Source organism: Phodopus roborovskii, unplaced genomic scaffold (assembly GCF_943737965.1).
Source record: "Phodopus roborovskii unplaced genomic scaffold, PHOROB, whole genome shotgun sequence".
NCBI classification, from domain to species: domain Eukaryota; kingdom Metazoa; phylum Chordata; class Mammalia; order Rodentia; family Cricetidae; genus Phodopus; species Phodopus roborovskii.
Window position 1 is genome coordinate 18,964,970 of NW_026126541.1, and position 17,399 is coordinate 18,982,368.

The window sequence follows — 17,399 nt, forward strand, 5'->3', positions numbered from 1 at the left end:
TCTGTAACTCATTCCAGGGCATCCAATGCTTTCTGCTGGCTACAAATATGTACACATAGGATTTTTTGTTTGTTTGTTTTCTTTTTTGTTTGTTTTTTTCTAAGACAGGGTTTCTCTGTGTAGCCCTGGCTGTCCTGGCACTTGCTCAGTAGACCCTGCTGGCCTTAAACTCACAGAGATCCACCTGCGTCTGCCTCCTGAGTGCCGGGATTAAAGGTATGAGCCACCACTGCCTGATTAAGCATATGCCTCTTTTGCTGGTTGCGGTGATCAACCTTAACTATACCATCAGATCACTTTGGTAGCTTTTCAAAGTCCCTATGTCCAGACCATGCTACAGGTCAAATAAAACAGAACTTCTGAGGGTAGGAGTTGGCCTACCCTCAGTACTTTTTTACAAAGGTTTCCCAAGTCATTAAAATTGTGACCAATGTTGAGGGCCATTACTCGGTAGCTGTCTTCACCTCTCTAGTAAGGCTAAGAAGCATGCATTTGCCCCCAGCCTTAAGCGGAACTGGGAATGATTGCATCATCTTTTGAAACACCATTAAGCTACCCCAATCTTTTGCTTCCAGACTCATCCATCACCTATGTAACTGGGTACCTGCTTCATGCCAGGTTCTGGAGGGAAATGCCCCTTCTTTTGTGTTCTAAATCTAAGACGTTAACAAGGGGATGGGGGTCTACCGAGCACTAAAGAGATTCCAGGGATGTGTAGTGAGATCTTTAGGCATGGTAAAGGAAGGGCAGAGGAAACTCAGAGGAGGTGGGGTTAAAGCCCCGGAAGAATAGGGGCGCTGGGCTGCTGTGTCCCAGAGGAAGTGGCATCCAGCTAGAGACTTGAGGAACCAGCAAGCTGTAGCTAGGCCCAAGAGGAGGGTGCGCTTGCAGAAGATGCTTAAGATGAAAACAGTGAGGTGGTACATGTCTGTAATTCCAGAACTTAGGCAGGCAGCGGCAGAGGATTTTGAGTTCAAGACCAGTCCAGACTGCATAATAAGGACGTCTTTCAACAAAAATAAGGGGGGGGGGGGAGGATGACAAATTGAACCCAGTCCTTACAGCTTAGTGTGGCTCAGCTTGTGGGAGTGGAGGCAGGAGGTGAGGCAGAGGGCCATGTAACTAAAGGCATCATCGGCCACTCACAAAGTAGGAATTCATCCCAGAGGCAGTGGGAGGGTTTTCATCAGGGAGGAGGCAAGGCTTTCAGCTCACTGACTTTAGGTCAGAACCGGAAGCCTGGGCCTGGTGTCTCTGAGGAAAGACAGCATGTCCCCCTCCAGAGGGTAAGATCAGATGCGGGACTTTGGTAGTGGTGTTTTGTTTTGTAGTTTGATACAGGAGCTCAGGCTGACCTTAAATTTTCTATATAGCTAAGACTGGCCTTGGACTCCCGATCCTCTGGCCCCATCTCCCAAGTGCTGGGATGATAGACATGTGCTTCCATTCCTAGCTCTGATCTGTATTTTGACTACCACAGCTCTAATGTCAAGTGCCCTCTCACAGATGCCTGGACAAAGCTCTGGGCCTTTTGGAGTTGTCTGTTTCTCCCAGGCACCTCACTTGTTCTTGCTCTGATGGGGGGGGGTGTTGTCTGAGGAGAACAAGCATCGTCTACGACGGACACCTCTACCCCTCCAGGCAGTCTAGGTGCCTTGCCTCTTGGCATGTGTTTCCTGGTCCTTGGGTCTTTATGATGCTGGAAGTATCAACCCACGTGAGAGGAGAGTTTAGCTTGTGGCTAACACCATGGTTGACACTTTAGTTAACACAGATACTTTCAGACGCAGCCACTGCTGTGCGCCTCCAACCCAACGCTTTACATCTACTCAGCCCCAGCATCAGAAAGCCCCAGCATGAGAACCGCCCTGAATCATCTGCCTGCTATAGAACCGAGTGCCATCCCTCCTGGCCTGGCTCCTCTGCCACACTGCCTCCATCGCAGTCTCTGGTTCATCTTGAACCAGGCCTACACCCAGACTCAACTTACAGATCTTCCTGTCCCTTCATTTCTGGGAAACCGAATAGGGTGAAATTGGTACCCATGCTGGGCTTCCACTGCTGTACAGACCCCCAGCTTCCCGTCTTCCCTCTGTCCACTGGTAACAACTCCTGTTATACAAAAAGTGGATGCAGATATATGTCTTCTGCATCCTATCTAGAACACTCAAAATAAAAGCTGAAGTCCAGAGAGAGCCGGCAAGGCCTTACACTGGATGCTGATGGCCAAGGGCCTCACTACTACAGTTAGTTCTCTCTTTTCATTCCATTCCAGGCATACCCAGCTCCCTGCTGCTGAACACATTTCTACCCCAGGGCCTTTGCACCTGCTGTCTCCTCAGTTTGGAATCCTCTTTGCCAGATATCTATAGATTTTTGTCTCTTCAGACTTCTTTCTTCCATGACCTGGCACACTGGAATCCCCCCCCCCTTTTTTTATTCATTGCACTTTCCAACAGCCAACTCTTAAATACTTCCCATCAATGTGTTCCTCTTTTTCCCCTCCCGTCCACCAGAATATAATTTCCTGAGATCACCCCCACAGCAGTAGTAACAAAATCTGGCACAGAGCAGGTGTCAGATGCATATTTTCTGAATGAACACATACCTAAACAAACCCATTACCTCATTTGGTCTCCACAGCAGCATCCCATTTGACACACCAAAGACGCTAACGCCCAGGTTCTCGGCAGCAGTTGCGCAGCCTGTGGGGCGGAGGCTGAGCTGGACCTGGAGCCTGGTGGCAGCCAGCCTCTTTCTGCAGATGGCACATTCCTGTGCTGCAGAACGACTTCGTACCGTCAGGATTTCCCCTGACCTTTAGCCTGGGAGGAAATGATATCGCAACTGGAATACCCGAGGGCCAGGAGCTGGCAGCGCAGACCCCGGCAGCTGCAGGGGCTGGGTGAGCACATTCCAAACTGGCCAGCCAGGCAGGATGCAGGGAGTCTCCTTCTGTCCCCGCCTGGTGTTGGGGTCCTTTCTCTACAGGAGGCCAAGGCAGCTGCAGGCCCTGCCTGAGTCACAGAGGTGGATGAGACAGTCTGCCTCTGAGGAGCTAGTGCCAGGGCCACAAGCTGCCTCCACTGGTGTGGACCTGACACAGCAAACCCATTGGACAGTGTGGTGCCAAACTACCATGCAGTGGTGGTACAGGATACGTCTTGGCTGTTTGCCCCGGAGACCAAGTCTGAGCCAAGCCATCCTGGGCTCGTTACCATGCACCTCAGCCCTGGCTTCTTTAAAATGCCCCACCTATCCCAGAATGTTCTAATGGGGGGTAAAGGGGGGGGGGAAGGTTGCTTCATAAGTTTTGGGTTTCTCAACCAATGCAAAAAATACCTTCTTGTTTGTCAACAGATTCTTCTTTGGAGGCTTTGACATGGTTTCATGGTCATTATGTCTCCCGCGCATGCTCCCTGCTTCCTGGGGCCCCAAGCCAGTAGCCCGTGGAAGCCCCCAGCTCCTCTCGTCTGCACATGCTCAATTTGGTCTTCAGAACTTGCTGCTGGCTTCTCTGCTGTTATATGCAGCTCCTATTTAGAGAGTGCTAGTGTTGAGGCAGAAACCCTGTCTTCCTTGCTCGTGGCTGAATCTTTGTTTCAGGGCTTGTACCCAACACACAGCAGGACCTATTAGTACTTGGAGATTGACATCTTCCGGGGGAGGTGAATGCTGACAGGGTGTCTACATATGGCTGCCCACAAACACATTTGATCCTTACTGCCCTTGCTGTATGGTGTCATCAGGTCCAGTTTATAAAGGAAACCCAGCCGTTTTCTAGAGAAGTTTCTCCCTGTGGGGAAACTAGAACACAAAGAGAAAGCCCAGGACAGCAGAGCCACAGTGATGAGTCCCATCATGGGTACAGTGTGGCCTGACTCCCCAGCTTCCCCCTGCATCCAATCCATCTTCTCTAGCTGGCTAAGGAGCTGACCTGGGCTCCACATGCTCTACTTAGATCATCTTTGACTGACCAAGGAGGAAGATGGTAGTCTTACTTAATTTGTGAGTGTTTATATAAAAGGGACATTTATTGACCCAATAAACCTTACTTAGTTGACCAAAGCATTGCTGCTCTGATTGATTGTCCCCCCAGGAGACAGGATTGCTCCCTCCATGAGTCCTTATCTCTCTTTTCTTGTCCTCCTCCAGGTGGGCTTGAAGAGCCATCTGCAAGGTGGCCAAATGTTACAGCTTCCAATACCAGCATCCAGGCGAAAAGAAATGGTAATGTATGTGAGGCCCCACCAGGCATCTGAGGGCTGTTTATTTTTCTTTCTTTCTTTAACCTAAATCTAGCACTTTAACCATTTCAAAGTGTACTGCCTGTTGGTATTCAGTACATTGACAATGTGGTGGGACCTTCTTTATCTTGTTCAGACCCTTATCATTACTCCCAGAGGAGACTCTTTACCCATCAGCTGGCCACCGCCATACCTCCAGACTCTGGCTTTCGGTGTCTCTTCTGAAGCCTGGAACTTACTGTGTTAGTGGCTGGATCCGGCACACTCACAGCCAGCAGTGGGCATTCTTGAGAAAGTTTTTGTTTGCTGGAATGGGTCTGACTTGCTGTGCCTGGGGGTATGGATTGGGTTGGATATGGAAATCTTCCTTGCTATGGGGGGGTTTGGGTATGGAAAGATGCTTTACTGTGGGGGATATGGAAAGGCAGGGTTATTGTTTGGGGATTGCGGGAAAACTCTGCCTTTTAAGTTTGGCTTTGTGTGTGTGTGTGTGTGTGTGTGTGTGTGTGTGTGTGTGTTACCTGGCTTATGAGTTGAAGGCCTGAGAAGAACAAGACTTGGGGGAAAACTATGTGTTTCAGAGAAGTGTGTGTGTGTGTGTGGGGGGGGGGTCCATGAGGCAAAAAAGGACAGTAGATCTGGTGTAAGGATGGGAGGTCATGTGGTCTAGAGTCCCTGGCTGCCCAGGAAGACAGGCAACTGCTAGTGCCCAGTCTAAAGCCTTCCTGGCAGTTCTCCCATGGCCCTCTACATGCCAAGGGTCAGAGCCCCAAGGACCAGCAGCCCTAAGAACTTCTGGTGGTGTCGGGCATATCTCCATTATGGAAAAGTGTTTTGTGTTCAGAGCAGCGCTGGAATTAACTGCAGAGCAAAGGAATAATATTTAAACACTAGAATCCTGTGGGGTTTTTTATTTTTTGGGGGGATAATTTTTTAAATTTAAATTTGAAACAAGTTTCCGAACCCTCCTGTCCTCTCCTGTTCCCCTACCAACCCCCATTCCATCCTCTTTCTGCTCCCCAGGAGGATGAGGCCTTCCATGGGGGATCTTCAAAGTCTGTCATATCATTTGGAGCAGGGCCCAGGCGCTCCCCCATGTGTCTAGGCTGAGAAAGTATCCCTCTATGTGGAATGGGCTCCCAAAGTCCATTCCTATATTAGGGATAAATACTGACCCACTACCAGAGGCTCCATAGACTGCCCAGTCCTCCTAACTAACACCCACATTCAGGGAATCTGGGTTGGTCCTATGCTGGTTTCCCAGCTATTAGACCGGGGTCCATGAGCTCCCCCTTGTTCAGGTCAGCTGTCTCTGTAGGTTTTGTCAGCTTGGTCTTGACCTCTTTGCTCATCACTCCTCCCTCTCTGTAACTGGATTCCAGGAGTTCAGTTCAGTGTTTTGCTGTGGGTGTCTGCTTCTTCTTCCATCAGCTACTGGATGAAGGCTCTAGGATGGCATATGAGGTCGTCATCAATCTCATTATAGAAGAAGGGCATTTAAGGTAGACTTTCCACTATTGCTTAGATTGTTAGTTGGGGTCATCCTTATAGATCTCTGGACATTTCCTAGTGCCAGATTTCTCTTTAAACCTATGATGGCTCCCTCTATTATGGTATCTCTTTTCTTGCTCTCCTCTATTCTTTCCCTGACTCAATCTTCCTGCTCTCTCATGCCTATCTCTCCCCCCCCCCCATTCTTCCCTCTTCTTCCTCCTAACTCCCTCTCCCCTCCCCCCCATGCTCCCAATTTGCTTGGGAGATCTTGTTCCTTTCCCCTTCTCCAGGGGACCATGTATGTCTCTCTTAGGGTCCTCCATGTTATCTAGCTTTTCTGGCAGTGTGGATTATAGGCTGGTGATCCTTTGCTATATGTCTAAAAACCATATATGAATTTTGTGTTTGTCTTCTTGTGACGGGGTTACCTGACACAGGATGGTTTCTTCTAGTTCCATCTATTTGCCTGTGAATTTCAAGATTCCATTGTCGTCATCCGTGCCCCCCCCCCCCGCTGAGTAGTACTCCATTGTGTAAATGTACCACATTTTCTCCATTAGAATCCTGTGTTTTAAGAATGTCTCTGTAGGGATGAAATAGAAATCATTTGCTATAGTTTATGATTTTGCTTCAATATTATTATTTCCTCATGTACCTGTAGATATTTAGAACTTCATACACAAGTCAACAAATGGCTTGATTCAATCATGTACTGCTCTTTAGTGTTGCCCTTCCCCCCTTATGTTGGCTACCTCCCCCACAGTCAGCTCTCTCTCTCCTCTTCCCAGATAATGCCGTTGTCTTCAGTTACCGACATGTGTTTCTGCATGCATTTGTGTAGCAGGCTTTTTGTTTTGGGCCACCAACCAGCTCCCGAATCATGACACAGAGACTACTAGTTTTGAATGCTCAGCCTTAGTTTAACTCTTACGTTAATCTGTTTCTCTTTATCTGCATTTTGCCTCAGGCTTCCCTCCCCCCTTTTCCTTTCTTCCTGTCTGTCCTACTTTCACTGCTTCTTATGTCTGTCTGTCTGGCAGTTGTCTGGCTTCTGGCCCCAAGCATTTCTCCCCTCTTTCTCCCTCATTCTCTCCTTCTTCTCCTCCTACTTATTCTCTCTGCCTGCCAGCCCCACCTATCCCTCCTCTGCCTAGATACTGGCTGTTCAGCTGGTTATTTTTTTTTAGACCAATCAGGTGCCTTAGGCAGGCAAGGTGAAACAGCAACCCATCTTTACATAATTAAACAAATGCAGCAGAAACAAATGTAGCACATCCTTGTACTGTTAAATATTCTGTAACACATTGGTGTTGGCATATGAACACATGAGGGTATGCAAATATATAAGCATGCACATCAGCATGTATGCATGTACAGGTTTTGTCATTATTTTTATAAATATGGGATTGCATTTTATACACATTTCAATGCAATATACTTTGTCACTGATACCTCGTGGAAAACTCCAAAGTACTTGTGATCAATGATGACTTTATTCCTTTGAATAGTTACAAAGTATTCCTAGAATGGATAGACATTTATTCAAATGTTCCTCTGTTGTTACCATTCAGCTCTTGCTGTGAATTTCGTCTGCAACAAACACACTTGAGCATATTACTTAGTATGACTTTAAAAGATTTTTTTTAAAATTTTTAACTATATGTATTAATGTGTGTTTCTGTGAGAGTATGGATCTATGGGTCCCATGGGGGACCAAAAGAGAGTGTTGGATCCTCTGGAGCAGAGAAGAGAGATGACAAGACTTGGGGAACTCTGTGTCTCAGAGAAGGCAAAGAAAGACAGCAGGTCTGGGGTATGGTGAGAGGCCATGTAGGCTAGAGTTGTGGACAGTTAGTTGTGAGCACTGGATCTGACCTGGATGCTAGGAACAGTTTTCTTAACCACCGAACCATTTCTCCAGCCCCACTTAGCATGTTTTTAAATAGATGTTGCAATATTGAGTGTCTCCAGGAATAACAATCCATGTTTCCATAGTAACTTTAAGGGTTATTTCTTTCCCCAGAGCCTCACTAGTACCAGGTATTTTAAATCAATAAGCAATAGCTTATTATTACCTAGTTTGTGTTTCTCTCTGACTGCTGGAGATTTTGAGCATTTTTTTCCTGGGTTTGCTAGTGATCTGGGTGTGCACATTGGTAGTCCACCGCTGTGTATCCTTTGCTTATTTTCCTGTTGGGTTGTTGATCCCCTTCTTCAAGTTGCCTTCTTTTATAGAGAAGCAGGTTCTTCGCCGTGCTGCTCAGAGAGCCTGTGTTTGTTTTCAGCTGTGCAGCCTGTGGCTGGGACCACGGACAGGCCCCTTTAGAATCTTTGCGGGGTGGTGGTGGTAGTGTTTAGTTAGTTGGCAGAGTGTTTGCATAGCAAGCATGAAGGGCTGGGTTTGGTTCCCTGCACCACATAAACTAGGTGTCATGGTGCAGGCCTGTAATTCCAGCACTTGGGAGGCAGAGGCAAGAGGATCAGGAGTTCAAGGTCATCTTCAGCTACATAAAACCCCGTCTCAAAACAAAACAACAACAACAACAAAAAAAATCAAAACATGTATTTTCTGCTTTGCTTATTTGACATTTAAAATCATCTTTATTAATTTTTTTGAAAATTTCATACAATGTATTTTAATCTTTTTTCCTCTACCCCAACTCCTCCCAAGTCCATACCTCTCCCTATCTCACCCAATCTCATTCTCTCTCTCTCTCTCTCTCTCTCTCTCTCTCTCTCTCTCTCCTATTGAGTTCAGTACGTTGCCCAATTACTCTTGGGTGTGGGGCCTGCCCTGAGTCATGGTCATACCCTTAAAGAAAACTAACTTCCTCCCAGCAACTTCCAGCCAATAGCTTCTCGGCTAGGAGTGGGACTTCGTGCCTCACCCCACACTCTGAGGGTTTTCTGGCCTGAGATCATGCAGGTCTTATGCATGCCGTCACAAACACTGTGAGTTCATATGTGCCTCTGCCCCAGAAGACATGGTTTCCTTATAGTCACACATCTGCTTGTCCTTAACATCCTTCTTATCTCTCTTTCAAATGATCCCTGAGCCTTGGGGTGGGGGTGGGGAGGAGTGTGATATAAATGTCCCATTTAGGGTTGAGCACTGTGAGTCTTTGTGTTAACTGCCTTCCACTGCAAGAAGTTTCTCTGCTTCAGCTTGAGAGATGCACTTATCTATGGATGTAGCAGCAACTCATTAGGAGTTATTTTAATCGTATGAGCAGAATAACATTAGTAGAGTCTTCCCTAGGAATGCTTTTCTATGTAACAACAGGTTCTTGGTCCCAATAATAGTGCCAAGTATGGTTTCCAATTCGTGGAGCTGGCCTTGCATCCAGCCAGAAAATGTTGGTTACCCCCATAGCATTCATGCCACTGTTGCACCAGCCGGCATGTCTGGACAGGACAATAATTATTGTAGCTGACAAGGTTCTTTTTGAGTAAGAAAGACAGTAGATTGCTGTTCTTCCCTGGAAGCACTTTGCCCCTAAGGATGTAGCTTTCAGGCCACCTCCTATTTGATTTATCCATGTTTCATGATGCCAGGATATGGTGCCTTCAGCTTCTGAGGCTTCAGACAGACTCAGGAGAACTTCATTTGGCTGCGGACAAGCAGCACTCAGTGGTAAAGATGGAGCAGAGAGAGTAGAGAAGTTCTCTCTGCAGAGAGTTCTCCCGGCACCAAAGTAGCACAGGTACAATGTTGGATTTTCTCCTCCCTATTTCTGTGATTTACTCTTGCCTAAAAAAAACTGTCTTTGAACATGGATTCAGACAGGGTTGGATGGTCTAGACAGCTCAGTTGTCCCTCTCCTCTTCAATTATCCAAGTCTACAGCAAGGTGGCTGGCTTATCAAAATGGGCAAAGCACCAAGAGAACTCTACATTTGAGGCCTGGACCAGAACCTTAAATAATACCATTTCTTCACATTTAACTCCACTAAATGTCCAAGTTTAAAGAGAGGGGAGTGGATTCCACTGACTGAACATTGGCATGAGCTCAAAAGACCAGGGGACTTGCTGGTCCAAGTAGGACACTGTCATTACATCATGTTTTCATCATCAGTAGATAGCATCAAGGTGTTTGTGTTTACTAGTTGGGGGTGGGGCATGGAAATCACCCAATCAAATAAAGCAAGGTGAGTCACAAACACCTGGGTTTGAATCCCAGCTCAGTGGCTATGACATTGGACACTTTAACTCTTCATTTGAAGCTTGAAGAGAATTAGAAATATTCATTCACATAAAGTACATAACCAAGACTCCCAAAGGTTAAGTGAAGCTCAGCTTTCCATTTTTGTTTTGTTTTGGATATGGTCTCAATGTATAGTCTAGATAAGCCTTGACCTCAAGATATTTCTGCCTCGGCCTCAGCCTCCCCAAATGCTGGGATCACAGGTGTACACTACCCGGTCCAGTTTTACCCCACCTCCCCCCCCCCATAGGAACAACATTACCAGCACTGAGTGCATCATCTACCCCTGGACTGAGATTCCACAGCTGTTCCACAGCTGCACTGAGGACAGGAAGGAATAAGCCTCCTGCAGCCCATTAAAATTCTGCATCTACTTGGGCTGCACACAAGACCAGCACTGCAGCAGATGCTGGAGCTTTTTAAGCAGGATGAGGATAACACTTTCCCTTTCTCTCCCACACCCCTCCGAAGCCTGCTAGGTCTACAGTGCTGTCCCTAGAATGACCCTGACTTGTCTGAAGAAGTCAGTGAATGTCCAGGCTCGGTCAGTCTCTCTATCCTACATCACAGCTGCAGACAGTAGGTCTTTAATCAGGAGTGCGGGGAGTGAGACCCCAAATTGAAATGAAGGCAGGTTGTTTAAGCCTGCCCCTCTCCTTCCCATGCCATCTCTCTAGGACACTGCTGGATGCCTGCCTGGGGCACATCTTGTTTTTATTTGAATTGAAGATAAGAAATAGCAACCCTAGAGTTTGCTTTAATTGCAGCCCACCTGTTTCCCACAAATCCAGATGAGACTATGTGAGCAGAGAAGGGAATCTGGGGGGAGTTCTGGTTAGTTCTAACAGAGGATGGTTTCCTGGCACTATGTAGCTCCCTTCAGTCCTGAAGGTGGGAATTTGTGCCTGCAGCTTAGCGATGGATTTCTAGGCCACTCACTCAGCATTCCCATAAAGCCTTGATCAGAGCAGTCCCTTCTTGGAAGCAGAGAACTTAGCATATCCTCTGGTCTGTAATGCTATTAGTAAGGAGCTGTGTGTAACTCCTGCAAGGATGCATACACCTTTGGCTAGCTGAGTAGTCTGATATCTTAAACCCAATTCATAAGAGAACATGATCTTCTCCCTTTTAAGACCAAACTGTAAAGCAAAGCCTTTGTTCCAATGTGAAGAAAAGTGGGAACTGGTTGTACCCCAAAACAAGGATCCCACAGACATCAGCATCTCAAAATGCCATTCCATACCCGAATCCCCAAGTGTCAAGTCTGTGGGTCCAGGTATAACCACAGAGCCAGACTAATGTCAGGCCCCATTTTAACTTGTTCCAACTGCAGGCTGTTGTAATTTAAGAGAAGCATCGAGAGAAAGAAAGATGCCATGCAACAGGGTTCAAACAGAGGGGTATTTAATTAGGGAAAAGTATCATAAAAAAAGGGAAAGAAGGGGGGAGACTGGCCTCTGAGGATGAGAGTGGCAGGATCGAGGAAAGGGAGGAAAGAAAGGAAAGAGAGGGAAACAGAGAAAGAGAGAGAAGGATGGGAGGTGGGCAGGGCCCTTTTAAAAGAGAACACAGTGAATGTGCACAGGTGGTGCTCTTAGTGGCTGCAGCTGAGGATGTATCCTGTCAGAACCCCAAGGACAGACCGGTGCGGATGCCTGAGTATGAACACAGGCTATCCCCAAAGCTCTGTGCAATCTCCATCTGGTTCTGTCTTTCTCCCCCAGCCACATTTCAGGAAGCACTCAGGCTCAGGGGGAAATGTGTGCAGAGCCACATGGGGAGTAAACAGCCGAGTTTAATTCTTGAACATTTATCTAAAGTTCACTGCCCCTAAAACTTTTAATCTCCGCCTTTGAGCTTTATCAATGGCACCCAAACACCACTGAGTTTTGTCCCCAATAGGAGCTTTCAAAACTGCAAGTGCCTGGCCTCTAGGCCTGGTGGGTCAGTTTCAGGGCAAGGGCAGCTAGCTGTATTTTATTTTAAACAACTTTCTCAGTGTTTCTTAAGTGCACCCATGTTTGAGAGCCACAGCATAGGGTAATTTACAGCTCCCTTTCCAGCAAGGAACTGCTCTAGAGTCTTTTGAACTGTCAGCAAGATGTGACTCCAGCCATTGCCTGTGGGGTGGGAGTATTTCAAATATTTGTATATTCAGGGTGTTTACTTCTAGCATATGGATTATTATTTGCCTAATGCAAAAATAACAACTCTTTGCTTGAGAAGTTTGGTCAGTCATGGCTGTTTATGGCATGGCTGTGCCTTCAGCTGGAAATGAAATGTGATTGGCAATGTCTGCTTCATTCTTTCAAAGAGGACATGTTGCTCCCAGAGCCAGGGGATTTAAATGGCCTGTAACTCCCACTGCCCCCAATAGCCAACTCCATCCGCAGTGTGCTAAGTCCTTTCAGATGCCCCTGAACTCCTCTTGAAATGCAGAGCTCTTGGCCATAATAAATAATTACATCCTTCTATTTGGACTCTGGTTCCAGATAGTAGTAATCCAAGAAAATCCAATAATGACAGTTGCATTAAGATTCCTCTTCCAGGCTAAGCAGAACATCTGTTTAGACATATTTTTAATCGGCAAATGCTTCCTGTGTTGAGTCCTCGGCAAATTAAATTTCTCACTGGACCAAAGGGGAAGCTGTCATTCAATAAGCCATCTCTGGAAATTACACCCCAGTCTGTTTCCAGGTGCACTTAAGATTTTCCCATGCTGACTTGGCCACATAAAACCGGCCCTTATAATGCTAGGTCACGTGTCCACATCACACAGCTTGTCCAGGCAACATGGGATGTCTCAGTGCTCGTCTCTCGAATGGAGAAGTATTTTTGCCCATTCTCCAAAGGAGACTTGGCAGCGGAGGAAAATTAAGGGACTTGTTGAAAACCATATGGGAAATGAATAACAAACTTCCACTTGCTACATTTCTGCCTGTGATTACTTAAGACAGGATGAGTCTCAGGATGTGAACATTAAGGGCTCCACAGCTGCCAACCTTTTAGAGAGGTTTCCGCCGCAGAACCGTTTGGACTCTTGGGCTGTTTATTTTTAGAACAGCTTGTCTATTTGTTAGTTCATTCATTCAGAATACAAAAATATTGCGTGCTGCCACCCTCTAGGCACTGTGCAGGCAGGCATCTAACTCAGAGCAATGAAGAAGCCCGCCACAGTTCTTGCCCTCACAGGGCTTCCGGTGGGCTAGACCATTGGAAACCTTGAAACAATTAGTTCTAAGGCTGGGTAGCCAAACAGAATATGCGTAGGGGCTGTGTAAACAGTGTGGGTGGACACTGGCGGGGGAGGGGAACCTGCAGCCTGCCTGTGGGGTGAGATGCTCCCTGCTCCAGTGGGTTGTAGCCCCGTAATAGACCGCCCACTTGCTGCCACATCTGGGTCTTTCCATTTTAAAACAAACAAACAAACAAACAGATTCTAGGTATAGCAACACATGCCTACAATCCACCACTCAGGGTGCACAGGCAGGAGGGTTGCCATAAGTTCAAGACCAGCTTAGGCTATAGAAAAAGACCCTATCTAAAAAAAAAGAAAGAAAGAAAGAAAGAAAGAAAGAAAGAAAGAAAGAAAGAAAGAAAAAGAAAAAGTTATGTGAATTATCTGGATTTTTCAAGAGTTGGCTTACAAAGTGAGATTTTTTTTTTTTTTTAAACAGTGTGAGCCAAAAGTGTCCAGGCCAAACAAAACACATCTGTGGGTTGGGCTGATCCCAAGACTGCAAGTGTATGACTTCTGTTCTAGAAATTTGAGCAGTAAAACAGTTTCGGGTTTAAAATGTATTCTATAGCAGTTTCTAAGTGTGGAAATAGGGTCAGGGAACTTCTAGGAAGTCGTCGACAGCCAGTGTGTGCAGTGTTCTATCCACTCCAGAAGAAGTGTGGTACCAGGTTCAAAGGGAAGGTGAATGGGCAGATGAGAAGAGAAGAGACCAGGGAATGTAAATGGATCAGATGCTGCCGAGGCTGTTCAGGCCAGAGAGAGTGGACTAAGACTTACAGGGCTGCTGTACTAACACCAGCAGGACACCAGCATAGACTCTGGAGGTGTGCCCATCCTATGAGGCAGGTAGTGGTGAGCGAACCCCACATAAAGCAGAGGTCCTCAAAGAGCTCAGAAGATTGGAATGACATGCTGTCTGTCCCAGGCTTGAACAGGAACAGAAATCTCTTCTGGAAGAGTCTCAGTCATGAAGTTTGCTCCTCATGCAAGTGTGGTTTTTAGTCTTCCTGTAATTGAACCCCGAGACTGAGAAACTGATGTAAACAGTTCACCCAAGACCCATAGAATTTCAAGAGTCCTGAAAAGAAAAACACAAAGCAAGTCCACAGCCAGGATTCACAACATGCAGCACCCCTGGAAGGAGACCCCAAAACTTGCATACATACGGCCAACGCTAAGTGGACTCATAGGGTTTTTAATGTGCATGTGTGTAAAACAATAGTAAGTAATTCTAGGAAAAGCAGTCATGAATTTGGGAGGGGGTTTGGGATTCATGGGAGGAGTTGGAGGGAAAGAGGGTAGAGCAGAAACTGTGTAAACATAGTACTCATATATTAAATTCTCAGATTTTTAAATTTTAAAAAATGGCTAGCCTAGAAACAATCCTGAAACATTAGAGTCACAGGAAGTTAATCAATGAAGGGGAAGTCAGAAGACAACAAATTGGAGAATTCATTCCAAGAATATGACAATCAGAAGGAATTTTAATAAGTATGACTAAAATGAGTAATAAGCCAAAGGAGGAATTTAAAACAGAGGATTTCAAAAATAAGGATATTGTCAAAAAGAAGATATGTTTGAAAATGCACAGCCTAGGTCTTTAGTAGTAGATGATCCTGCAAACATTGAAGCAGACAGAAGATACATGGTGTGGGAAATATAACTGCAGAGACAATTAGTAAAGTGGAAGATAGATCCCAGGGAACCGTGAAAGTTTAAACACTCAGAGAAAGACACAAAGTGTGAAGACAACAAAAACAAAAAACGAAACTAACAAAGTTGTAGACGGATGGAGGTTTGAATGATAAATATCTATTGGGTAATCAGTAGGAATTCTAGAACGGCAGAGAACTCCCATTCAGAGACTGGGAAGGGACCAAAATAACAATGGGTTAGAAAGAAGCAAAGAACACTGTCAACTTAGATTCTTACAACATTCCAGCTACATGAAGAGGGGGGTAGACTATTTACAGATAAAACCTGAGAAATATTGTTAGCCTCATGAAAGAACAATGAGACTCATTAAAGAGTGTGACTCCAGGCAGGAGAAGGTGTAGGGGCCAATGAACAGGAAACGGGCAAATGGGAGGCGTCTGTTTCATAAACGTACAAAGCACTGCTCATAGAGACTAGCTGGGATTTTTAAAGCATGCAAACAGCAACAAGAAAACATGGAGTCTGGAGTGGCTTTAAGAGTCCCATTTCTCAGAATGGAGCTTGGGACTCTGGTTTCTTCAGATGAATCTTCTAGGACACCAATTCTTTTTTTTGGGGGGGGGTCCAGTTGTGTATAATAAAACTGAAAACCAATGTTAATGAACAGAAAAAAGAATTATGGGAAATAAAATAGTAAGTATATAGAGTTTTCTTAATCTAATTAAAAGCAAGAGAAAGGCCGAAAGAAAAACAAAAAAAGAAAGCTAGTGAGAAGAGGAAATAAGCCTGGGTATATATATATTAATTACACCAAAAAGAGCTAGACACTTGCTATCAAGAAGAGATGCACATAAAACCTAATTAAAGCCATGTGCAATAGCCATCAAAGAAACAGGAATAGCTCTGGGCTGGAGAGATGTCTCTGTGGTCAAGAGTGCTTCCTGTTCTCCCAGAGAACTTCCCAGTTCCATTTCCGAGAGCCCATGTCAGGTGGCTCATAATGGCTCGTAAACCCAGCTTCAGGAGAGCCAGTGTCCTCTCTGGTTTCTCTTGGCACCTACATGTACATGCGGCATCACTCTCCTGCACATAGATACATAAATAAAAATAAACCTCAAAAATATGAATAGGGGCCTGAGAGATATGACCCTGTGGGCGAAGGATCTGCCACTTGATCTGAAAATCTGAATTTCATTCCTGGGACCCACACAGTGGGAAGAAACCACCAGCTCCCCAAAGTTGTTCTCTGACCTTCACCCACATGTCCTGGCATGCATCCCTTCACACATACTCACGTGCACACCCACAGAATAAACAAATGAAATGTAACAGGAGAAAACTTAATAACATGAAAGATTTTCTGTTTTTGCTTGCTGATATACTGATATACATATGAGGTCAAGTGTTAAACTACTTTGCAACCTGAAACAAATCTTACCTGATTGTCTTTTTCTTTCTGGTGAGGACATGGTGTGGCAGAGTTGCTGTGGGAGGCAGCCTGGTACTACCTAAAAAAGGTTAAACAGCACCATGCGGTCCGGCATTCCACACACAGCGCATGCTCGGCAGAGTGGAAATCAATGCCCACCAAAGCAAATGTGTACATGGGTGTTCGTGGCAGTATGGTTTATAATAACCCAGAGTGGACGGCTCAGGTGTGTAGCCAGAGACAGATAAGCTAAATGTGCTCTACCCTACAGTGGAGTATCGCTGAGCCACAAAACAGGATGAGGAACTGATTCAGGCTGCAACTGTGGATGAACATAAGCCAAATACAAGCGGCGGAGTCAGGAGGCTGCTGTGGCCTGGTCCTGCTCATACAGAGAGATCAGAACAGCCACAGCCACAGAAACCCAGCAGATCATGGGATGGCAAAGCGAGGGAGAAGCCGGAAGTGACTGTTAATGGGAACAGGGTTTCCTTTTGCAGGGATGACAAACTCATACAATTAGACAGATGTCATGGCTGCACACTTAGTAAACATACTAACACCTGTGGAAGTGTACACTTTGAAAGTGGGGTGGGTGTTTGGGGGGTGTTTGTTTAGGTGCGTGGGGTGAGGTGGGGTGGGGTGAGGTGGGGTGGGGTGAGGTAGGGTGGGGTGAGGTGGGGTGTTTAGGTGGGTGGGGTGAGGTGGGGTGGGGTGAGGTAGGGTGGGGTGAGGTGGGGTGTTTGGGAGGGTGAGGTGAGGTGGGGTGGGGTGAGGTAGGGTGGGGTGGGGTGTTTGTTTGGTTGGGTGGGGTGGTTGGGAGGCTGCATATGACTGCAGTGTCCACAGAGGACTGAAGATGTTGACTCTTGGAACCACTTGACTTGGTACAAGAACAGAACGTGCTCTTAACCACCGAGCCACCTCCCAGCCCCCGAACTCAGAAACAAACTCTATTTGTTTCCCCTGTGTTTCTTCTCTTACTGGCACAGACATCAGGGAGACTGGGGAGATTTAAGAGGCTCTGTCCTTCCAGTAACCATTTCACAAAGACTCCATCTCTGCCCCTGCCACTATCACAAATGGTTGGCCTTTCCTAGATTGTTTCAAAGTGTGTGACACTGACAT

General features: G+C 46.1%; 1 protein-coding gene across 1 annotated transcript in view; it reads left to right on the top strand.

Annotated features, from left to right (window-relative positions):
- Nucleotides 1-1,269: 1,269 nt before the first annotated feature.
- The window catches only part of Tll2 (tolloid like 2), a 66,065-nt gene continuing 49,935 nt past the window's right edge, over nucleotides 1,270-17,399 (top strand). The window contains exons 1-3 of the mRNA XM_051200037.1: nucleotides 1,270-1,286; nucleotides 2,765-2,905; nucleotides 2,992-3,089. Of these exons, the coding sequence (XP_051055994.1) occupies nucleotides 1,270-1,286; nucleotides 2,765-2,905; nucleotides 2,992-3,089 (256 nt within the window). The remainder of the gene's footprint in view (nucleotides 1,287-2,764; nucleotides 2,906-2,991; nucleotides 3,090-17,399) is intronic.